Below are 24882 nucleotides of genomic sequence, written 5' to 3'. Positions count from 1 at the left end.
AGATGTAGCCTTCTTTGCCTTTTTCTTGCCCTTTCCGAAGCTTTGTTTCTTGCTTCGCTTTTTACCTTTTCTGTCTTCTTCACTCGAATCCGAGGAGCTAGAAGAACTATCAGAAGAAGAAGAAGAAGAACTAGGTACTCCTTCAAATCGAACACACTTCTTTTGTTTCTTTGCCTTGTCAAAAGTCGACCGACGACCCAAATAACCTGGAAAGTCATTGCTTTTCTTCTGCATTTTGCGGTGCTTTTTGGCTTTCTTTTGCGCGTCAAAAAGCTGAGCAATCCGTGCATCAACCACGTTCTCCAGTTCCTTCTCCGTATATTTTCTTGGAGGCAGAAGGTTTTCTTGAGAGCGGGTTTCGAGAGTGGTGTTGTGGTTCTCTGCCACTCCATCTGTACCTCTTCCAAAGAGGTCTGGTTCATATATTTTGCCATCTTCGGGTCCTTGGCAAAATTGAGCATCATCTTTGTTGCATTGCCAATCAATTTTCGACGCTCCATCTCTCTTTGCTCCGCCTGAGTAGGCCGAGGCGGGCCATACTCTCTGTCTGAATCTTCGTTGTGATCCCAACCCGCATCTCCAGATGCAGAGGGAGTCGATTGATCATTGCCTGAAGCCATAGGTGCCGCGGAAGAAAAATTCGGGGATCGGATTTCCCGTAGAAGAGAAATCGGCCGTGCTCTGATACCACTGTAACAGACTTGGACACTCCAAGTCAAGAATCAATCGCGACAGCACCAAATAACCACTTCAAAACAATTCACAGATCACAATAGATTTGCACTGGCTCGCGGAGTTCCGTGCCTAGAGATATTGGCCCCAAAGACTGGCGCCCCTTTCGGTATTTCTTTTTATATTAATCAATCATCAAAGTACAAGAGAGCGGTTAGGGTTTCACTCTCAAACTCTACGTCCAGATGCTCTGAGAAGTGAAGCCCTCACCACTTATTTAAAGATACAAGGGATGCCCAAAAGCAGAGCCCCAAAAGCTTTTAAAATAAAAAGCATCAGTTCTCTCTCTTTCTCTTAGAGAGTCTTTTCTCTTCAAGATTCGCGTCGCTCATCATTTTCCAATTTTTTTTATTTTTTATTTTTTTTAATAGCCTCCGCGATTTCCGAAAATTAGGGTTTTTGGCAGAAATTAGGGTTTGCAGGAATTTTAGGGTTTTTGGCAGAAATTAGGGTTTTTGTGTTGGATGGGAAGCTACTCACACACCCATGAAGTGCATGCAAACACTACCTAGATCAACATAATGTCAATCGAGGACACAGATGACACGATAGGCACACGGAGGAAATCTCTTAAGCTTGTCAGGTTGAGACCATCCTACACATACAACACTCTGGAAGGCCAACTAAACCACAATCAAGAACCTCACTGTCCTCAACTACACCACCTAGCCACATACACACATGCGAAAGGTAGCTCACCTAATCATGCCAGATTCATACGAAACTTAAGGAACACCATCCCCTCACTAGGATACACCTATCCCTAAGCTTCTACACTCAAAACCCTCAGTCAAAACCCATCTGCGGAAAACACGTAGGATGACAGAGCCGAATTTTGAAAGTGCCCGAAACTGAAATTTATGAGTACCTATGCGTAGCTTATGTCGCCACGATTCTATAGACCACTAGCACTCAGAGAACAGACATCGTTTGATACACTTACGGCCACAAATAGCTCGTAGATGCGTCGGCGTGTGCGCTTCGTGTCGCGTGGAATGCTTGGCGTCGTCGCGTAGCTCTCCTCGAGCCTACAGCAATGGTGCAGTCGGATCTCCAATGTGCTGAGCGAGCCGAGCGTAGCGGGAGGATGAAGCTCACACTCACTCTCTTTCTCTCTCACACACAGTAAACGGCAGCGCTAAAACTTTGATTATGATTAAAAGTCTTTTTACTAAATGACCTAGGTACCTTATATACTAAGGCTATCTTAGGTTTAACCAAAAATGGGGTTGAAAGGGTCAAATGGCTTTGTATTTACAATCTGGAAGTGCCATTGCACCCCGGCTTCTGAAACTAGAATAACTACTCATTACAAATGACGTTTATAGCCATAATCCGCAGCATTTCATAACTCGCAAAAGATAAGACTTTGGTACGAAACTTGAGGTATGTTGTGTTGTTGACCCAGCGGTCAACATTCCCCCTTCCGCGTTCATGTCGTCCCCGACATGACCTGATTGTCGATGGCGATGTGGTTTTTGTTGTCGTTTTGTTGTTGGAAAGAAAGTATAGACTAAAGCCTTTGCAGTAGCTTGTTTTGTTCGTCCAATCCGATGTACATAGTCTTCTCATGATTCAGGAAAATCATAATTGATGATGAACTTTATGTCTTTCTCATCCACGCTTCGAGCTGCAGCATCTGTTTCTGTCATTATAGGTCTATTGCCAGATCTAAATTCAAAAAGAATCCAATGTCGTTGAACTTGACTCTTATCATCATGGATAGAGAAAGCTCCATCCATCATTTGCTCCAACAAATCTGTCAATTCCGAGTATTTGTGATTCTCAGAAACAACTTCTACAATCTGTAGAATTGAGTGATTGGCTTTCTGATCTTGTGAGCCAATGACAACTTTGTAAGGTTTTTGTTGTGTTGTTGACCCAGCGGTCAACACTTTGCTGTTGGTTTGGCTTCATCTGTTGCACTGCTTGTATCTTTGTCGAACCACAACAAGAACTATGATCCATTAGAGCGGACATCTATGATCATAACCATTCATCTTGTGAGATCCTCTGATTACTTTTATGTCTGCTCTTCTTCATTGGTAACTTCTTTGTTCCTGTGCAATCATGTTGTTAGTGTTGTCTACAGCTTTGTCATTGTAGGCCATTCTTCGACTCGCCATTGAGGAGAAGTATGCTATGATCTGAAATTGGTGCTCCAATTCATTTGTCAATTGATTTGAGTAGCATTTCCTTATTGTTGATGTAGAAGGAATACGTACAAGAGGATGGTGATATGTGTCTTTAGATTAGGGTCTAAAACCTGGATGACCAAAGGAAAAAACCCGGTGGGAAAAAAATGCCTTTGGTATACGCTCTTATTGGAGTTGAGCAGTTGAACGTGAAGTACATGTTCATGTAAGGTGAGTGCTTGGGTGAAACACGGAAAGAGTGCCTGATGCAAGTGCCAATTATGGGACACTCTATATGCATATGAGAAATTTGTCAACAAAAGCATGCAATGTGAAAGAAGTAGATGATGGGTGTTTCGAGGAATAAATGTAGCACATGTGACATCAAAAGATGTCTCAATAGCTTCCACCTTTCCAAGAAGGGTTTTCGATGTAGAAGTTTCTCCACTCGTATCTCACTGTGCTCAGTACGTGAGTGTATTTTGGACCTTCTACTTCACTTCACCAGACTTAAGTATAGTAGACTTCGACTCTTTTGCTCACCTATACCAGCATGAGCGACACAACGTAAATATGCTCAACTCTTCCAGCTTGAGCAGTACCTAGAATAGCTAAGACGCTTAGACCATAGAGAATATTACTTGAAGCTTTGGGACTAACACCTCACTCATTTTGTGGCTTAGCTACTCGACTCTGACTTGTATGACTTGTCGGTTGCATGTTGATACGGCTTTGTGACAAGTTCTTCGGCTGTTGTAGTGGCTGCTGAGACATACTTCGTGAAGTTTCATCGTTTTCCTGTACCTTCTTCTCTTTGTAGTGCTCAGGCCTCTTGTCAGTCTTTTCTTCATGTGGATTATGGATTTTTTTATTTTTTCTTAATAATAAACAAAGAAAATCTTAAAAAAAACTCAACAAAAGAAAAATCATTCAAATAGAAATCTAAATGCTATGTACACTATACACATGTCCCTAGGGGCTCATATATGGATTTTGTCCCCATACTCCTCTGTAACACTACTATGAGGGCATATACTCTAAATTTCGTCAAAAATTTATCACAATAAAACGCAAAAATTCAATGCATCTCACAAAACATTGCCCTCTAATAGTCATAATGTTAGGTCCGCATTCAGAATGTCTCCCCCCTTCCTATTTGGAGTCATCCTTTACGACAGGGTATCGCAAAGGGTATGTGTTGTGCTTGGGCAAAAAGTTGTGCCTATGCAGGCCTTGTAATGTAGCCCTATTATGCATACACAGTCAATGCATGGAAAAGATTTATGTTGTGCAAGATGTGGGTATAAGCAATTTGCTTATTGGCATTTGTTGGCGAGGCTTCCTATTCTAAGCAATGTAATGGTCTTTGAAGCTCCTGTATCATTGCTTGATCGAAGCGACTTGCTCTCTTCTAACTGTACTGTAATCGTAGGAAGAATCGTAAGAATTCAAGCGGCGATGCACTGACAGCAGTTTTGTTGTTCTTCTTTGGGACCCATTTCTTTGCGATTATTGGCTGTTTTGTTGTTGGCTCTCGTTTGGGAACCCATACTTGCCCGTGCTTCGTTTGTGTTTGAAGAGACTTCTTTGGGATCCACCTTTTTGTTGTGTGAGTCATCAATGGTCTTTGCTTCAGCCCTTGTACACTTGGTTGGTGACGTGATTCAGGCTTTGAAAGTTGAGACCGTGGTTGTTTTGGAATCCAAATGAATTCCTGACTTTTTTGTGCTTGAATCAACTTCTTTGGAGCCCAAACGTGAGTTGTGAAAGCTTCCGACTTTGTGATATTCTTACCCGTTCGTGCATGCTTTCCTTGCTTTTGTTTTGGTGTTGGATCTTGTGATTTGTCATTAGAGATCTTTGTCTTCTTGATCCATATCTGTTTTTGGCCGATCTGGCTTTTTGGTATCCAGATTTGTCGAGCTTTTTGGCTTTGACTTGTTGTCCTGTTCTTTTGACCTATCATGGTTATTGCTGAAGGGGTTGGTGATAGTGATGGTCTAAGTTGATGATAGGGGATGTCGTAAGATTCATCACTATCGCTACTATCCTCAGCAAGGTTGATTTCTTGTACTTTCCCTTGATTTTCTGGCTGGTAGTGGAAAGTTACTGTCTGTTTGCTCGTGGGTGGTAGTTTCTTGGAGAATTTTTCTAGCCCATTGATTAGAGCATTGTTAGCTCGTTGCTTTAGTCGTATTCCTCCTAGTTGAGTCTTTGCATCCTTATTAGGATCCATGTATGAGGATGCTTGTGGTGGCTGTGTCTTCACCGAGGACTTTGGAATCCACTTTTGATGCACTTTATTCGTTTAGCGATGACATTGATTCCCGGGTTGTTGATCTTCTTGAAGCTCGAAGTGTTCTACAGAGTCATAGAACTCGTCGTCTTCTTCATCTTTTGGTTCTCCACATTTCTTTGTTTGCTCCTTATTTCGAGAGCTTGTTGATGTCTGGATTTCTTCGTTTTTCTGGATTACACTCACTACAAAATAAGGAACGACATCATAGCCATTTTTATCACAAAACTTTGTTGTGGGAGCATCCTCCATGGCGCACACGTCCAGAGTAGCCAAGATGTGTTCCCATCCAAAAGGCTCTAACTCTTCTTCAGGAAATGGTTCTGGGATATAGTCCATATCCTCTATAACCCGCTCTAGGATACATTCCTCACGTTTCAAGCTACTACATTGTGAAGCTCCACACATCCACAGTTCTTTAGGCTTACCTAACCAAGCTGGAAGTTCTGATCCTGCTACTGTGGCGGAATCAAACTCCTCAACTGGTGTTCTCGTCACATCCCTATAGCTATGGTCCCTCAAGTTTATCTTTGTTATGGTTTCCATATGTCTCAGGTATATATGGTCATAACCCCAATCTTGGACCATTTTCAATTGTCGCATGAATGGTCTTCCCAGAATGATTTCATAGTTGTTCTTCTTCCAAAGTTAACAACAGCAAAAGTGTGTTCATATTCAATGCCACAAAAAGTAACAATTACTTTTTCTAGCAGTCCTAGGGGCTTTTCCTTGTGTCCGTCTGCAAGCTGCAGGGTCATTCGTGTGGATCTCAAGGCAGGTTTTTCCCATTTTTTTCAAACCTCTTTGGTTGCAATGGCCACACCAGCTCCACTGTCAAGGATTGCCATGGTTTGTACACCATTGAATTCCATAGGAAGGGTGGTGTTTCCATCTTCTCCCTCGTAATACTCGCCTACCTTGTTTAATGGCACTAGCCTAGTATTTAGTTGAGGCATTTCAAGCTCTTTGATGCCCTCCTCGATTTGAGTCATTGGGGTTTTTATACCAAATTTCTCTAGACATTTACCCACATTAGCCCACATGTTTGGTCTTATTCTGAGCAACTCGGCTAACATTATTGTACAAGTGACTGGGGTAGATAGAATATCTACTAGCCCATTTGAATCGATGGCCTTGTTGGAAGACAGTCTCTGTGATGGGACTGCAACCACATCTGACTTGGTCTCGTACTCTCCCATATAGGATGGTAGTGTTCTTAGCGAATGGGGTTGACTATCCATAGATTGTACAGATCCTTTGTCCCCCCAACACGATTGTACGTCTAGATCCATTTGAGATCCAGTCTCAAATTCCTCTATTGGTGGTAGAAACACTCCTCGTTCATCACCAGTCTTGTCTACTCGTCTTCTTAGGTCATCGGCTTCGTTGGCCTCTCTGACTTGTTTCCACAATTTTTCAAGACCATCTATCTCTTTACAATCCTCAGGTATAGCTTGGTGAAATCCCTCGGAAGAGTTATCCGTGGTATTCAGTACTATCCTTGGTTCTAATGCTGGGTCTTTGAGGTTTGTTTTGTGCTCATGACTAGAATCTGGCTCTTTTAGTTCCTGGTTTGGTGGGATTACTTGTGTAGGTATGACGCGGATCACATCCTCAGGTTTTGCAACTGGTGGTTCTAGTAAAGATTGGGCTGTTTGAATCATTTTCCTGCACATTTCCAACCTTTGCTTTTCTAATTCCGCATAGGGATATGTCATCGACTCTGTTCTTGGGTTTGGTTGTTTTTGAGCCTCGCATCATAGGCTTTCAAGAGGGCATCTAATGTCTTATTAACCTTCTCTGCCAACACCGATCCTCCTGAACTAGCACTTCTCGGTTTCTCATCTGTGGATGGTTCTTTTAGAGGTTTAACCATTTGTGTAAGAGAAGGTGCCTCCTTTTCCTCGTGTTGTTTTATCTTCTCCTCAGCTTCGGTAAGCATCTCAGCTAGGGATTTTTGCTCTCGTTCCTTGCGTGATTTCATCCTAGTCTTTCTAGCTTTCCAACTATTTCGTTTGCTCTTGGTTTTTTGACTAGGTGCGTCTGTCTTTGGTCCATCATCTGTCTTTGGACTCGTGTCACTTTTTGTGTTCTTTGTCTCTGGATTCTCATCAGCTTTCTTTTGAGCTTGTGCTCTCGTAACCACTTGAACTGGTATGACATTTTCATTTTCTGAGCTACTAGGGAGCTGAACAATCCCTGATACATTTGTCGTGATTTTCTTGATTTGGTTTGGTTTTTTCGGGCAATCGGGGATCAAGTGAGTGATTCCACACTCAAGACAATAGGCATTTACTTCAGTGATCTCCGTATGAGGACACTGTTTGACCAAATGGTTGTCACGACCTTTGTGACAATCTGTCTCTGGTTGAGGAGATTCTTTTAGCATTTCCTCTTGGCTATAAGCAAGCTTTGACCTAGATAAGCCGCTATTTTCAATGAATCGCAACATCCTTTCGTCCATTTCATACCTTCTTTCTTTCGACTGAAACCCAGGAGGTGGAGGTTGTACCGGCCTCACCACTCCATGTGTTTCTTTCACATTTTGTTGCTCTGAAGGGTAGTACTCACTTTGGTTGCTATACCACATTGTAGCTGGTACTGGCGTTGGTTTATTTGATGCTTTCATCATTGGCATGTATCTCATGTCTACCGGCATTCTAGCACCTGGCAGCGGAGGTTGTTGTCCTAAGACAAGCTGTGGCCTTAAAACTCCTACTGGTCCTGGAGCATTCCCCGTAATGTATCTAGGTGGAATAGGTGCTTCTGGAACAGGTTGTACATACCTCTCCCTAGCATTTTCCATGCTATAATAGCACTCTTCCTCTGTATGGTTCGTCCATTTTCTCTCAATTTCACACCACTTCGGTTCTCCCGAATCAGACCTTACAAGAGGAATCAACCTCTTGACCAAGTCGTCGATAAGCTTTTCTTGATCAATAGGTGCCGTTGGCTTGGCAATGGACTCACTTATCTGCGAAACACTGTGCTGAGAGGATGTGTCATCTCCTTGACTCTTTAAGTCCTTTTCTTTGTATGCCTTACAGTTATCCACTAGATAAAGAGCTTCTTTGATCAACTCGTTTAGCGTCATCCTCCTTATCATATGCAGATCCTTCTGAAGGCCCGCATGTCTCATTCCCTGGATAAAGATCAACATCAGTCGTGCTTGCGTAGGTAATTCCGCTCTCGGACAGAGCTTAACATATCTCTTGAGCCGTAATGATGCTTTGCGTACTGATTCATCCTCTTTCTGTTTGAATCTATGGATTTGCGAGACCGTGTTGTGAGCAATGCCTTTTGGTGAGAATTCTTCAATAAACTCCTCAAACAGCTCATCTAGGGTCTCAAAATCCCATATTTTCACCGAGTCGAACCAAGTAGCTGCATCATCTTCTAGAGTCAATCCAAATCCTGCAAACTGTGTCGCAAAATCTGAAACTTCTTCTGCTCTAATCACTCTTCTAAAAGCCGCTACGTGATCTCTCGGATCTTCATCTCCGGAGTATTTTCTGTTTATCCATTTCTGGACTTGGGATGGTCTAACTCGTCGATTGTCTACAAGTCTAACCAGAGACTCTCCCAATTCTTCTCTCGTTATCGCTCTTGAAGGGAATCCTGGTGGCTCTCTTCTTGGAATTCCTATAGGAATTCTCGTGTTTGGTGGAGGCATTTGTGGTCCTTCATTGACCAAATATCCACCTCTTTCTAGTACAGTATGTGGATTTGTGCTTTCTATAACTCTGTATTCGCGTCCATACTTGTCGACAACTATAGATCTCCATTGACAGTCGACTCCATATGTGTAGACATATAAGAGCTTGTAATCCGTTATCTCTTCTAGGTATGGATCTGAGCACCTATAAAGATTGACCTCATTGTCGTCAATGTATCTATATAGTCCTTCACTCTCATGACCAATCATCCAAACTCTCTCAACAAGATGGGTCTTTATCAATTGCAAGTTTGGAAGATCCATTGTGGGAGGATATTCCTCTATCGTCGGGATCTCCAAGCTTGTGTAAGCTGCGTTTGAATCTAGGGTAGACATGATTTCTGGGCTTAAGAGCTTTTGCTTGGTTCAAGTAGACTTAGTCCATTGTGTTCAAGTTCTTTGTTTAGGGAAAAGTCGAAACTATGTCCAAAACTGCAACCGTTTCGTCACAATTCTCGCAAATTGTCGCTTTTAGACACCCTTGACTTCCGGATGAATTTTGAGGCCTCAAACGATATTTTTTTCAAAGTTGAACTAAATGGTTGCCATAGGCATACATTTAGTTCAAGTTTTGCTCTAAGATCTGTAGAGCCGCTCTCAAGCTACGTTTTGATATAAAAACTTTTCCGATCCGATACCGTTTGTGAAAGTTATGGCCAAAACAGTGAAATGCAGTTTTAGAATGGAAGAAGATTTGGGATCTCTGTGACACTGTGAACACTTCTGTGTGGTTAAAAGCACAGTTGGACCCTAAAACTGGCCTAGAGACATCCTACGCGTAGTATGTCTATATGCTCAGAATTTAACAAAATTTGGTCCATAGACTCCCCTTAAGTCCAGCAACACAATGGTATGCTCAGATTTTAATTTGGACCTAAAAATGGCCTTGAGACATCCTACGCGTAGGATGTCTTTTTGCTCAGAATGACTTGAAATTTTCACCCCAGCTTCTCCTTGATGTGCTTAACTCACAGCTATTTTTACTTTTTGATTTTGACACCTATAGGTTGGTCAAATGATCAAGAATCTGTTCCAAAAGCCTGATGTCTGGTCTGATGAATTCCTAAGTCAAATCAACTCCAAATTGGACCAAAATTGACTAGGAGGCTTGCCTAAGGCTCTATGACAGCATGGTATGGTCACAATAGAATTTTGGTTTCAGAATTATGCATTAGACATACTACGCGTAGGATGTGTTTTTGCTCAGAATGAACTCAAACTTAGACCACAGACTCTCCTTAAGGTGCTGATCACTGTGGTATGCTCAAAATTAAGTTTGGAGTGCAAAATCACACATATGACATCCTACGCGTAGGATGTCCTTTTGGTCTGTTTGACCCCAGACTTGTCCCACAGCTTCCCCTTGATGTCAGTAACCCAGTGGTATGCTTAGATTTTGGTTTGGATTTCAAAAGTCCCAAATTTTAGCTGTTCTTGCTTTTTGTCAGTCAGAAGTGCTAAAGTCCGCTTTGAACCCAATTTTCTCACCCAAATGAGCTTAGAACTCTCACATGCACTCAAAACATCATTTAGAACATGCCTATGGAGTCATCCTATGGTTTGGTCTCAAAAATTATGCCTTGGACACAATTTGGGTAGGATGTCTGGCAATTCTCGTCTTTTGGCTTTGATATGTCAAAATTTGGTCAAATTTCCACTTTCTAGGTGAAAATAGGGTAAAACCTACCTTCTGAACACACTGGTTACCTCAGATTTTCCAAAAAGTGCACAGATCACCCTGTAGACATCCTACGCGTAGGATGTCGCGTAGGATGTCTACTGCTGATTTTTTGAGACTGAAGTGTCCCAGATGCTTCCTTATGCTCTCAACAAGTGCAAGTATGCTTCACAATTGCAAAAACATGCAAAAATCACTCAATTTAAGCCTTTTATGAAATTTTGCGCTTTTTGACTCCGCCTTTTGGCTTTTGGTCAACAAAATTAGGGAAAAACACCCAAGTCAATATGTTACTAGGGTAAAACCTACCCTCTTAACCCACTGGTGTAGTCAGAATTTTCAAATTTGGTCTCCAGAACCCCCTTGAGACATGTTTACAAAATTGCAGGTTTTCTTCACAGAACCCTTGCAAATGCTCTTTTATATGCACAGCATCTGTCAGTCATACAAAAATGTCCACAAAAGCTTGTTTAATGCATTTTTACCCTCAAAAGCACACTTTTCCGTGATTTCAAATGCAATCAAGCACTTTAGCAAATAATTCAGTGATGAATAGATCTAGATCAGAATCGAATCACTTACCTAAAGCTACTCCTACAAATCATATGGAGTTTTGCATCTATGAGTAGAAAAACGCTTCACTGCCACACACGGACTAGTAAACGCTTTTATCACCTCACAAATCACTCGACCACCAACAACTACTCTAATCCTCAGATCCTAACTAAACCTATCTAGTCGCAGACCCTCGGCAAGACACACGCTTCCTAGCTATCCACTTGATCGCGGAATATGCTCTTCCGGATCCACTTAAGAAAAATGCTTTCTTTAGCCGAAACTAAATCAAGCAACCATCACACGAGTGTTAGTAGGAAACCTACTTAGGTCCTTGTGTCCCCGGCAGCGGCGCCAATGTTGGACGGGAAGCTACTCACACACCCATGAAGTGCATGCAAACACTACCTAGATCAACATAATGTCAATCGAGGACACAGATGACACGATAGGCACACGGAGGAAATCTCTTAAGCTTGTCAGGCTGAGACCATCCTACACATACAACACTCTGGAAGGCCAACTAAACCACAATCAAGAACCTCACTGCCCTCAACTACACCACCTAGCCACATACACACATGCGAAAGGTAGCTCACCTAATCATGCCAGATTCATACGAAACTTAAGGAACACCATCCCCTCACTAGGATACACCTATCCCTAAGCTTCTACACTTAAAACCCTCACTCAAAACCCATCTGCGGAAAACACGTAGGATGACAGAGCCGAATTTTGAAAGTGCCCGAAACTGAAATTTATGAGTACGTATGCGTAGCTTATGTCGCCACGATTCTATAGACTACTAGCACTCAGAGAACAGACATCGTTTGATACACTTACGGCCACAAATAGCTCGTAGATGCGTCGGCGTGTGCGCTTCGTGTCGCGTGGAATGCTTGGCGTCGTCGCGTAGCTCTCCTTGAGCCTACAGTAATGGTGCAGTCGGATCTCCAATGTGCTGAGCGAGCCGGGCGTAGCAGGAGGATGAAGCTCACACTCACTCTCTTTCTCTCTCACACACAGTAAACGGCAGCGCTAAAAATTTGATTATGATTAAAAGTCTTTTTACAAAATGACCTAGGTACCTTATATACTAAGGCTACCTTAGGTTTAACCAAAAATGGGGTTGAAAGGGTCAAATGGCTTTGTATTTATAATCTGGAAGTGCCATTGCACCCCGGCTTCTGAAACTAGAATAACTACTCATTACAAATGACGTTTATAGCCATAATCCGCAGCATTTCATAACTCGCAAAAGATAAGACTTTGGTACGAAACTTGAGTTATGTTGTGTTGTTGACCCAGCGGTCAACATTCTGCTGTCCGCCTTGTCATCACTTTGTGACAAGACGAAGCAACACAAGAAGTTTTACCAACTTGCAAAGTCTCGTTGAGTGGCCTATTTTTAAAGAAGAGTTCCCACCAACTTATGGGACCCCATCCGATGGGGCGCATGGGACCTAAAGGCATTAAAATAAAGCAAGACTTCGTGCACACACACACACCCAGCCTCTGGCGATCAACATAGTCTTGGTCGTTCTTCTTGTATACTTTTTTGGTGTATGAGGGGAGCGGTCGGGCGTGCCCTACCCGACTCCGAAAACAAAACAAAACAAAACACACCCAACCTCTGGTGATCAACATGATGACGTGACAGCAAGACGGATTTTGGATTTTGTGTTGACATGTTGATGTGGCAGTTGTATGGACGCTCGTAATTTACGTTGATGACGTGGCAGCTATACAGACTTTTGCAAAACGTACTAGCTACTTCGAGGCCAAATGCTTGTGGGTTTGAAAGCTTTTTATGTGACTGCGTTTGAGAGGCCAAGGGTCTTCAAATATGTGCCATGGGCTCATTCTCTGGCACTCGTCAGGGTGAAGGTGTAGAGCGCGAGTATCGACATTGTACTGAGTTCAAGCAATATAAAGAAATACCGAAAGGGGCACCAAGGTTTGGGGCCAGTGCTCTCTCAGGGTGGAACTCCGCCACTCCTTGTCTCGTGCATCGTGCATCTCTTTCAGTTCAGTTGTTATTTGAAGTGCTTAAAGTTGTTCAGTCTGTTCTTTTCCGTTGGCACGTGGTGCCTGTCCCCGTGACAGATCGTATATTCCTTGAATGCAAACTTTCTACCTTTCGTAGAGTGTTGTTCATGCTTCAATGGTCATCCGTGAGTGAATCATGTGCATCGAGCAATATGGCTTTCCTTTGAAAAGGTAACACACAAGGACGATGACGAAAATACAAGAGACGGTCACGAATGAGAGATTTGAAAAAATGCATATTGACTATTCGCGTGAACAAAAGATACTTCGTGAATCTGTACTATGGACCTTGACTCAAGAGCCAAGATCTGTCCTTAGTGACTGATGGTATCTGCAATTGGGTTAGCTTTACTAGGAACATAATCAATCAAACCACCAAATTGCTCACAAGAGTGGAACCATCTAGCTTGACGGTCACTCCAAGGTGTACTCGGTACAGACTGGAGCCACTTGAAGGCTTGATGATCCCAACGAACAACGAAATCTCTATCATGCAAAAAATGCTTCTCAGGTTGTAGAGAATGAATGACAAAGAGAGGTTTCTTATCATGCAATGTTTGATTCTTTTTAGGAATGTGGGATTGTGTACTGAGAGATACTATGGGACTGCGTGCTTTATCCTCCTTAAAAACACAAGAGTGCGAGATTAATGACAAAGACATAATATTCTTCTCACAGCGAATAACCACGGGAGAGGCACCTTTGACGGTGAGAGAGTGTTTTCTTTCCAATTAACTTGTGGATCAAAATTTCTTAACCACTTCATGCCAAAAATCATCACACATCCAGAAGGAGGAGAAATGACAAACTTAAGACGAAACCCTATGTTTTGAACTGAGAGTGTCACATTAGGAAATTCATGCGTGAGTGAGGAGTGCATGCCAGGAGCAAATCCATAGACCACTATGGGATCTAGTGGAATAGCTTCTAAGCGTGCGCTCTTCACAAGAGAATCACTAATCACATCATACATACTATCGGCATCAAACAAGATCACAATACGCTGACCATTCATGACCACAACACTTCTCATCTAGATGATCATTAGAAACTTGGGACACATTAGTTTTCTATACAAGGCACATTAGTTTTTGGGGTCTACATTTATAAGCCAGTTTTATCTTTCACCTAAGTGCGTTCATGTATTGACACTACCGGATGGGTGACCTTTTGGGAATCTCATCGCCCATGGTTCCCGACAATTTCAGAATTCAACAACATCAGTCACTGATATGCACCTTTTGCAAAAACTTGGGAGGATTGATAAAGGATGCACTATGAATACAATCAATAAAGTTTGAGCTATTTCACCAAACAATGTCATCCTGGTTCACGCGACATTTTGAATCCTCAACTTACTGTCTTGTGTTGTTTCTGCAGTATTTTAGAGTTCTGGTAGGGCTACAGTCTCCTGAAGGCGTGAGCACTCTTCACGGAATATTGAGGCGCTTTAGCCAATTCATAAAACTGAATGAGTCAGTAAGTCTTCTTATCGTTGATTCATCTATGGGATCACCATTCCCGCTTTTTGGTTTCTTGATTTGACACCTTTTAGTAATGTTTTTGCAGCTGAAGCGTATGTTTCCAAAGAAAAAACTACCCATACCTCCCAAGAAGTCATTTAGGCAGATAAATCATAATAAGAACCATCTACAACAAGTAAGATGTTGCCTGGGGCTGGATGCCAATACATGCTTGAATTTCCATGTTGATGCCTCACTCTTCTGCAGATGCTTGGGCATGTGTGCTAAAGGAAATTGCTGCTGAATTGATACTCTCACTACATTTCACGGAGTGCATCTTTAGTTATTTTTGTTCTTTTGCACTTAATGAAGCTGTTTTGTGATTTCGAAAACATGATATATCATGTCTTAGAGGAGATTAGCTTTGTCGGAGTGGATGGTCAAGCTTCTTGCAGATCTTGATGTGTCTCGGAGTCCTCCAATTGCATCGTTTTTAGAATTAGAAGAAGCTGCAAGAGCGGCAAATCCAGGTGGGTTGAATATCTATGAGAGTATTTTTCTCATTAATTTTCATCTCTATTTGTTCTTCCAAGCACATCGAAGAGTAAAAGAGGTACATATTGTACATATTTTGGACATCTTCAAGTGAAAAGCAAGCCTATTATTTAGATGCCATTTGTTCCAGCTTTTGTTACCATCTTAATGGGTATAATGTGATATTGCTGCAGAGCTTTGACCTGTTCATGACATTTTGCATGGCATAACACTTTGCATGGCATTTCTTTTTCTTGTGCTCTCTCACCATGTATACGCGAAGGGACTTTAAACTCTCTCTGATTTTTTGCCTTCGTATACTCTGTGTATGTTTTTGGATCAAGAAAGACATCGACAAGAGGCAGTTGCAGAATTGGCTGGAAGATGGCATTAACAGGCAAGAAGCCCAGATTCCACAGTCAGAGATCGATTCAGCAGAGGCAGATGACAGTATTGTACCAGCGGATTCAGTTTCAGTACAGGAAGGGGTTATAGGGGACTTAGTGCATACAACACATGCAAGTGTTGGGGAGAAGCTAGGAACATGGCATGTGCGCAGACATTCGTTAGACAGTGATGCAAGCGAGGCCAGCTTTGCTAGTGGGAGTGAACTATCTTTTACCACTGTGGGTGATGGCAGGGATCAGGTTTCGGAAGGTATTCTGGGTTTTGATGGAGAGATACTAAAAGCAGTACAGGCTCTTCTACCGATTGACCACCGAGGAAATGTGAGGAGGGTCTTAGCCACCTTGCAACGGAGAGTGACGACTGCAAGGACTGATATGGAGGATCTGGTTGCTCGAATGAACCAAGAAATTGCTGTTAAAGACTTTTTAACAATGAAGGTGCGTCGTTCTCCAATCTGATTGGTGGAGTGCTACAATTTACTTGCTCATAATTTTTTTCCCGTTCCCAAAGGTTAAAGATGTTGAAATGGAACTCGACAAAGTAAGACGAACAAGCTTGGAAAGCCTTCAGCAAGCTGTGTCTATTGAGCGTGAGGGATACATGAACCTTCAATGGGAGCTTGAAGAGTGTCGGGTTGCTCTTAATAAGGCCATGGAAGAAGCACGATCTGCTAAAGTAGGTTCAGTGGACTCCAGCATTTGTTTTATCTTTAGAGATGTGTTCTTTTTTGTCCTTTAACTAACAAAGGCTGCAGGAGAGCAAATCTCAAACAGAGAAGCAGCTTCAAGCTGTAGAATCAGAAAATAGAAGGCTTGAGCGTGGCCTGGTAGAGGCAAATGAAAAGCTCGAATCTTTGCAGGCTGATAGGGACAACATTAAAGCCAAAGCACTGGCCGAAGGGAAAGTTCTTATCAAGGAGGTGAAAGCTTTAAGAAAATCGCAGCCAGAACTAAAACAAAAGCTTGAAGCAGCACAAAGAGCAAATGCTGAGTTAGAGGTAAAATGCCCAACAACTTGTTCTCATTGGTGGTGCTATTCGATGTTGTCAAGATTGATCTCTCTTGAAGTAGTCTGTATCCATCGTCACCTGTCCGATGAAGTGCTTGGCAATGGTCCAGTATATTCTGTCTCTGATAATTGAAGAGGTTTATGTTTGTTGCAGGCGCAGATACAGCAGCAGAGGAATGGAAGGGAAAGGAGAGTAAAATTGTTGCTAGACGTTGAAGCTCTGCGGGAAAGGCTTCAACAGTGTACGGTGGATTTTCTTGCCAAAGAAGATGCAAGGGAGAGTGACAATAATACGGCGGTGGCAGATGCTGCAGACTTGCTAACCACTTCCGATAGTCGAATTGGACTTCTTATAGCAGAGGTAATAGTAACTTTAGATATATACTTTGTTGAAACAATTATTTATGAGCTATGTCGCATTTTTCAAGCTTATTTTTGAATGTAACAGCAGTTGATGGTTAGAGGTTTATTTCCATGCAGGCACAGCTTCTTGCCGAGGAAGTCAGTGATGATGATGAGGAGAGTTTAAGATCAAAAGAGGTTGTTACTGAGGGGGTCAGTGGTCCTGGAAGTGTTGCACAGATTGAAAAGACTGGCAACACCTTAGGAGGTGCTGTTAAGTCATTAAGGAAAGTGCTGATGGACATTTTTGTGGACAATGCTCACTTACACAAGCTAGTCAACTCACTAACTTTGAAGGCTCTTTTAGCTGACTCAAAACAGGAGAAAGCTCAGGGCAAAGAAGTGATACCGCGAAAGAGCATGTTGTATAGATTTTTGTAGGACTAGTGTACAGGGGGGGATTTCTTTTGAACCGGTGTCAAAACTCAGTGCGAAGCCAGGTAACTGATGGTGCTGTGAGAAATAAATTATCAAGGATGGTGTCACCTGAATAAGATGTGAGGGAAACTCTAAAACTAGTTTGGTGGATGGAAAAATTTCAAGTTGTGGATGCGAATATGCCCGGGAGGGTGCAGAGTTATGACAACGAGCTTGGAACATATCCAGTGGTCGTGCCCTTGTAGTATTTGTAGCGGGCTGATCCATGGAAGGTTACATGTATATTATATACATGCAGAACAGAGTTACTTTGTTCCAGTAAACTGTGAAGATGTGAGGTACACATGCACTTTGCAAATCGACAATAAGCAAAATTTGGCTGGATTCAACAAGTTGAGGCAAGGTTCGGGTTTGCTGTCAAAAACGTGCGCAAGCGAACTTTCAAATTCACATGCTTAACATCAAGGTATGATACCTAGACTTTTGGAGTGCTTTGTGTGGGTCTAGGTCAGCGCAAGTAGTTGGATGCTTGCCTGCAAGTTTACGCGTACTTAATCAGCTGTAAATGCCCTTTCCACTGGTTATTTTTGTAGGTGCTGGATACTGATGCCGCCATTTGCATATGTACTCCAGCAAAATGCCCCAGTGGCAGAAGGACAAAGGTGCTCTCAACTAGTTTGTCGACCTAGAAATTTCGTGTAGTTTAGCCTTAGTTGTGAGCCTGCCAGGAATCCTTCAGATTGGAAGTCGTTCTCCAATTTATTCAACTTGGAAGCTGTGTTCTGCTTGTGCACTCCTATATTGTAAGCATGACCTCTGAGGACTACCAAAGAAAGTTCTGGGGTCTCATCTTCTTTCAGAAATTTCTGTGCCTCTGCTCAAACAATGTTGTTTCATTCTCATGCTGACCAAACCACAATTGAATCCAAGGGTCAGGGAACTGGAGCCCTTTTTTTTAAGTGCTTACACTCGTAAATTTACTGCACGTTCTTTTTTGCCAATAGATTAATGATATCAAGTAATTTAAGGGACAAATTTTTTTCAGGGGTAGGCTTTGGCATAGATAGATACGCGGTCGTTTCGCCAAAAGGGTGCATCAGGTTGTATCAGTGTGCGTCAAGTATAGTTAATGTGACTTATTTGTCGCGTCTTACAGTTTTGCTGATGCTAGAGAATTTCTATTCTGCTGTAAGTGATGCAAAATCTGTTTATCCTTTTCCCTGAAATTTGTGGATGCCTCAATTTTTGAAAGTTGCCACTATACTGCTCATGTTTGCTGCAAGTGATACCCCTGAAATTTGTGGAAATTTCCAAAGTACACCTCAAACTTCTGAAGTTACCAATATATCCCTCATATTTGCCCAAAAATCCCCAAAATGCCCTTCAATTTTTCTAAAACTCCCAAAGCACCCCTCATTAACCTTGAAAACATCTCCAAAGAGAGTTTCTTTTGGAACTAGATTGGTTTCCCTTAAATGGTAAGACGATAGAACAAGGATTTTAGATGAAGTTGTTCATTATTTTAAGACGTGGATGTGTCTTTGTGAGCCCATTGGGGAATAGTTTTGTCTAATAAGACACCTAAAAACAGATCTCTATTGTGAAAAAGATTAGTGTGCCCAAAATTTGGTGCAATCCATCCAAAGATGATACAAGGGTTTCTTGGGAATTTTTGAGCTTTTTGGAAGTTTTCAAAAATTTTAGGGGCATTTTGGTGATTTTCCCTGTTCTTTATTGAGTCTTATAGAACGATCATACTAATGAAAAAATTGCTTTTGCACATTATTCATATTACAAGTACATCACAATTGTCTTGAATGAACATAGAGCCCCATAAACCATCTTAACCAGAGTTTTATATCGTGTAGCACATGGATTTCTTAAGTAGCGCAGCTCTCTTTAGGCTAGGCGATTTTTACATGGTGAGCCTAAAGACACTTTTGCCAAATGATTCATTGTACAAAGAAAAGAAACATTGCAATCGAAAGGTTCACATTGTATTGAAGAATGGTGTGCGGCGAGCCAATGAGTTGGGAGGACGGTTATCGGTGATTGTATAGTGGGCCAAGCAAGAGTGGACCTCTACATTGAGGTTGCTTGCAGACATCGTATATAAGCAGGCATTTTGTGTCCACCAACTTTCTCTACAAGGGCATAGGTACACATTGAATCAATGAAATCACTCTAGGACATGGGTATAACTAATGTAAAGTGAAAAGATCAGTTTGGTTGCCTTTCACTTGAAAACCCGCCATTGCAACTAAATGACACAATTAAATAAATGTTGATTGTCCAAGTTCCTTTGTCATCCCTAATGAACATATTGATGTTGGCATGATGCTATATAAGGTGGAGCTATAAATGCCACATCCATCCATATAATGTGATCATATAATGTGACTAAGCATTCTATGCACGTCATGAATATATAACATTGACATTCAAGCGGAACAAACACAAGGAGTTACTAGCAAAAAATCTTGAATACACAAGTACTAGCTACACGAACAAAATCTCATTGTAAGCATCCAATGTTGTTGAGTTTCCAAATTTCTTTACATATAAAGAGAAGTCTGTTAAGTGAAAATCTAGACTAGTGGAAATAGCTCATTCAATTACATAGTGATGTCCTAATAAGTTTTTGCTGACATTTATTTTTGAACATCAAGCATTTTTAGTTGAATACATGAGGGTATGCTAGAATTGCAATCAATCAACCACAGGGCAAGGGTATCTCACTTTCTCGTGAAGTTCTTCATGTTAACTGGTGCATTAACAAGTGAAGGGTCTCTTGTATGATGAATGGTGCATAATTTCTACAAATTTGATATCTTAATGCCACCGCTTCATGGATAATTGTTGAAGATGAACATAGTGCATCATTGGTGGCAAGGGTTGCATGCATGCATGCATAACATTGAAGGCGCCAAAGCTTGGGGAAGAGGTAAATCCTAGGAAGGAGAAGCTCAAGGGCGCACAACAATGAAAGTAGTATTAATGAGTGTGGTAATACAAAGATAAGGCTTTCCTAGAGTGATATGGGTACATATAAGCTGGGGGGAAAAAAATTCCTAAAAAGGGAAAAAAGGGCCTTGACGGTCCCAATTGTACTGCACACGAAGATGGAGAAAATGAAGGAAAGTGTCAAGAATACACAACATAAGAAGTAATATTGTTGAGAGTGCAAATACAAAGATAAGTATTCCCCTAGATTGATGGGTATGTATACAAATTTGGAAAAACAAAAACCTCTTAAAGAGGAAAAAAAAGCACCTTGATTGTACTGAGTGTGTTCCCACACATGACTATCATTATATGGTAACAACCCCCCCCCCCCCCCCCCCCCGCCAAGGAATGATGTAGTGAGCATGAGATAGCACTGAGGTATAGGAAGTGATCATTCTACAAAGGGGGAGAAAGCCAAAAATTTACAAAAAGCTTTGAACTTCTCACAAGGCAAAGTCCTTCTGAAAAGATTAGCACATAGGTACATAAGCTAGCCTCTGTTGTGTATTAGGAAGAGCATGGGGTCTAGGAGGGCCTCTTTATTTTCCATGAGATTATGGAGGAGATTAACATTTTGACAAATAGAGGAATTCCATGTGTGTAAGAATGGTGGGTGTATAAGAGAAGTGTAAGAGTGGTCAAAGGATTCACTTTCCCCCCCAAAAAAAGAGGGTGGACAACTTTATGATTTTCGGCCTTCTATAACTCCTACATACAATCTTCAATTTGAGTAGAGATTATAGATCTGTAATCTACATGTCGAGCTCTTTCTATAGATATGTTATATGATATGGTTTTTCTCGCTAGATTTGAAATTTAATTTTGCGGGAAAAATTTGAATTCAAATAAACTAGCCGTTTTGCATGTTTGAATTCAAAATTTGTCCTTTGATTCTTTTCTTAATACTAGAGGTTTGACTTCCTTAAACTGCCAAATAAGGAGGCCCTCACAGACCCCATTCTCTTCCTAATGGAAGGGTCTCGCCCTAACATAACATTAATGTACCTCAATTTTCTTTTTGCGATCATGGAGCGTTGGGTTTCTTGCAACTGCCAAAGCACTCTTACTATGAGTGAAGATCATAATGGTAGACTATTGTTGTCTAAGACAAATGCAGGCAGCAACTGCTATGAAGGTTGTCGTGTACTTAGCCTCACAACTAGAAGTAGCCATTGTAGGCTATTTCCTACTCAACAAAGATACGTATCATAACCACTAGTGGACACTTTTGTGTCATAGCAATCACCCAATCCAAGTTATCAAAAGCATGCCAATTTGGTGGCAATGATTTCCCCTTGGGATCAAACAACCAAGAGGTACAGTGCGACTCAAATGATCTCCTTAACTAACTTCCAAGACGTATAGTTCCACTCAAGTAGCAAAAGATCTACTTAACAGCCTTCCAATGAGTAGACCTTGGGCTATGCATAAATTTGCTCACGTGCAAGACTGCATACAAAACATCTGGACTCGTAAGGCATAGATAAATTGGGCAAGCAACAACCTAGCACGGTTTTGTTCATAAAGGGCAAGAAAACAAGTGTGCAGGTTTACAAAGGCTTTGTATGGTTTAAAGAAAGCTCCACATGCTTGGTACAAAAGATTCATGATTAGTTGGCTACACATTTTTTAGAATAGTCTAATTAAGAGCACTTTGTATGTCAAGTGTGTAGATGATGTGTATTTTATCACTTTGCTTTACCTTGATGACATGTTGTTCACTGGACCAGACGATGGACAAAACTGATTTTAAGGTTGAATAAAGCCGCGCTTTTGCATCATTATTTGGTGTATTTTTAAGCAAGTTGATTGAAGTATTTCTTTGTGTCAGGCAAAGTACATTGAGACATTGTTGCATAGATTCATCCTTGAAATTTCAAGCCTATTGCTACTCCTATGGAAATACGTTGAATCTTATTTTCATGATGGTGGAGATCACTTTGATGTCACTCTCTATGCGTACTAGGATACATACACTTCCTCATCCAAATCACCATTACAACACACGATATTTATATATAGTTCATGTACATTCTAGCCGTTAAGAGATACCAATGTACAAATCCTATGAATTGTAGTCATATGAAAAGAGGTAGCAAAAATCTCATTAGAATCAACACCCTTCTCTTGAACATAACCTTTTCCACAAACCTAGCATTATAGCTATCAACACTACTATCAAAATTAAGTTTTAACTTGAAAACCCACTCAGTATGAATGGCCTTTTTGTTAGGAGGAAATTCGCATAAAGACCATGTGTCATTCTTCACAATAGCATTAGCCAATTTTTTGGATTTTGTGCTTCATCCATGACAAAAGTTCTTCCTCATCATATATACTAAACATAACCAAACATAAAAGTTTGATGCATAAGAGGTATTCTAAGAACCTGGACAAGTATGACTAGACAAAAGTGCACCCAATTTACTATCATTCAAGGTTTGTAACAACCATTTTGGCATACCTCTAGCTTGCCTACATAGGTTGCACAAGTGTCTCATTAGGACTTACATTCATATTGCCATCATTAAGCAAAGGCTACAACATATCATATACATTGTCTAATGTCATTTTTGTGTCCTTGGTACATGCTAACAAGGATTGAAACTATATCACAAGAACAACATGTCACTAATCAAGATACCATTTGTTTGGAGATGATAAGCTATAACCTTTGCTTTCTAAACTGCAATGGATAAAAATACATTTCATAGTCTTATCATCTAATTTTCAGTATTGTTGCTCGAGCAACAATGCATAAAGTAAAGAAAACAAACGTACCCACCTGACCAATGGATGGTTTTTCCATCCAAGCCTCTTATGCAGTGATGCAACACTTTAGTGGGACATGTTTAGTACATACATAGCACACATGATATCCTCAAGCCAAAGCACATATGGAAAAGCTTCGCTTTTGACCATCCATTGTGTCCTCCAAAAGTGACTTGTTTTTTCTCTCAACAACACCATTTTGCTAATGGGTATACGACACTATGCATTGGGGTTTTATCCCACAACTTGAGATGCTCCCCCCCTGAATCAAAATGGAGGGTTCCCAAAGTACAACTAGGTACATTTTTGGCTATGACCAAAAATTGATTGAAGCACATAAACACCTTGGACTTTGCAGTTTTTCCATAGTGACATTTGTGGTCACTATGGACAAATTGCACTTTGCAAGTAGCCCACAGAGAACTATCCTTAGGAAAGTTGGTACTGCATTTTGCCCAAAATACGACCTTTACATGCATGTTTTGATTGTACCTCATGAGGGAGCAACAAAGCAACCAGTTTAAACTTTTGCAAACATAAAAAACGTAGAAAATTAAAATGACGAAAACATGAGTTTAAAACAACCTTTGAATAAAAAATATAAGGTGTGTAACAAAGTTCCAAATGATCCATAGATTCTTTAATACATGCCTCATGCACACTAAAAGCCCATGCAGTAGCTTGCACAACATTTATCAAATCTTCATATGAAGAAGCATTTGCAGTGGTTGTATTTCATTGCATTTGCCTCTTTCTTATGAGTCTCTTTAGCCTTAAGCTTTGGACATTTCTCGATGAGATGATCACTTTTCCTACAACAATGATTGATCCTCTTCTTGCCTTTGTTTCTAGACTTCTCACACCTATTATTGTTTAAAGAAGCAACTACTATGGGGCAGTCTTGCTACCAGCGGAGCATAGGAGGTGGCAACATTGGGGTTCTTATTTTGTTGTGTAGCCACAAGTGCCTGCTCAATAACACATTATTCTTGTTTGGCCTCTTGCAACAATATATATACAAGATAATCAAACTTCACATCATTAGGTTTATTCTTTGACACAAGCTTGAAGATCAAGGTAAAAGTTTGATAAGAATTTGACAAAGTATTAAGAACTATCTACACCAGAGTAATGTTTGGAATGATCTCACCAATGGTAATTAGCTTCTCATTAAGATCTTTAAACACTAGTTTGGTATCATGACACTTTTATGTCCTTTTAACCAAGTAATTTCCTAGAATTATTACAAGGGATGCCAATGGGTTCTTAGAGCGTTTGATATCCACGAAGATAGCTTATGAATTGAAAAAAACTTGGAACTTGTTTGAGCTATGGATTCCAGGTCTAGGATTGTCTTTTATAAGCACTTTCCAACCGAAACGATGCCAAAAAATGTGTGTTGTTTTTGCACGTTTTCCATAAAATTGACCAAAAAGCACAGTAAAACTCCTATTATTGAGCTATAGGTGCTACATAAGTAGCATTCATCATTATAAAGGTTATCAAATGATTATAATGCATAAATAATCTATGCATTTGAAGATATGGCCTATTTATGAAAACCATGCCATGTAGATTTATGGACGAACTTTAACATTTGGTCAATTTTTTGGCAATGTATATGCAACACAAAAGCAAGTTTCATTGTGCATATAGACTCAGTATTTCATTTTTCTTGAGTTTTGGGACAGATAATAACCCCAATAGCTAACAACACAAAGTCGAGAATAAAAAAATCATTTTACAAAAAT

General features: G+C 40.9%; 1 protein-coding gene across 2 annotated transcripts in view; it reads left to right on the top strand.

Moving 5' to 3' along the window:
• The window catches only part of LOC147419638 (PX domain-containing protein EREL1-like), a 67322-nt gene extending 48967 nt beyond the window's left edge, over positions 1-18355 (top strand). The window contains exons 3-11 of one of the 2 annotated variants that reach the window (XM_086505457.1): positions 14541-14639; positions 14730-14819; positions 15036-15153; positions 15506-16002; positions 16076-16240; positions 16320-16562; positions 16728-16934; positions 17054-17819; positions 17947-18355. In XM_086505457.1, the coding sequence (XP_086361583.1) occupies positions 14541-14639; positions 14730-14819; positions 15036-15153; positions 15506-16002; positions 16076-16240; positions 16320-16562; positions 16728-16934; positions 17054-17356 (1722 nt within the window). In that variant the 3' untranslated portion in view covers positions 17357-17819; positions 17947-18355. Of the gene's footprint in view, positions 1-14540; positions 14640-14729; positions 14820-15035; positions 15154-15501; positions 16003-16075; positions 16241-16319; positions 16563-16727; positions 16935-17053; positions 17820-17946 lie in introns of both variants that reach the window. The other variant, XM_086505458.1, reaches the window with a different exon arrangement.
• The last annotated feature ends 6527 nt before the right edge of the window (positions 18356-24882 follow it).

This window comes from Adiantum capillus-veneris, chromosome 29, assembly GCF_014529385.1.
Source record: "Adiantum capillus-veneris isolate H3 chromosome 29, ASM1452938v2, whole genome shotgun sequence".
Classification (NCBI taxonomy): Eukaryota; Viridiplantae; Streptophyta; class Polypodiopsida; order Polypodiales; family Pteridaceae; genus Adiantum; species Adiantum capillus-veneris.
This window is presented reverse-complemented; position numbering and strand designations above follow the sequence as displayed.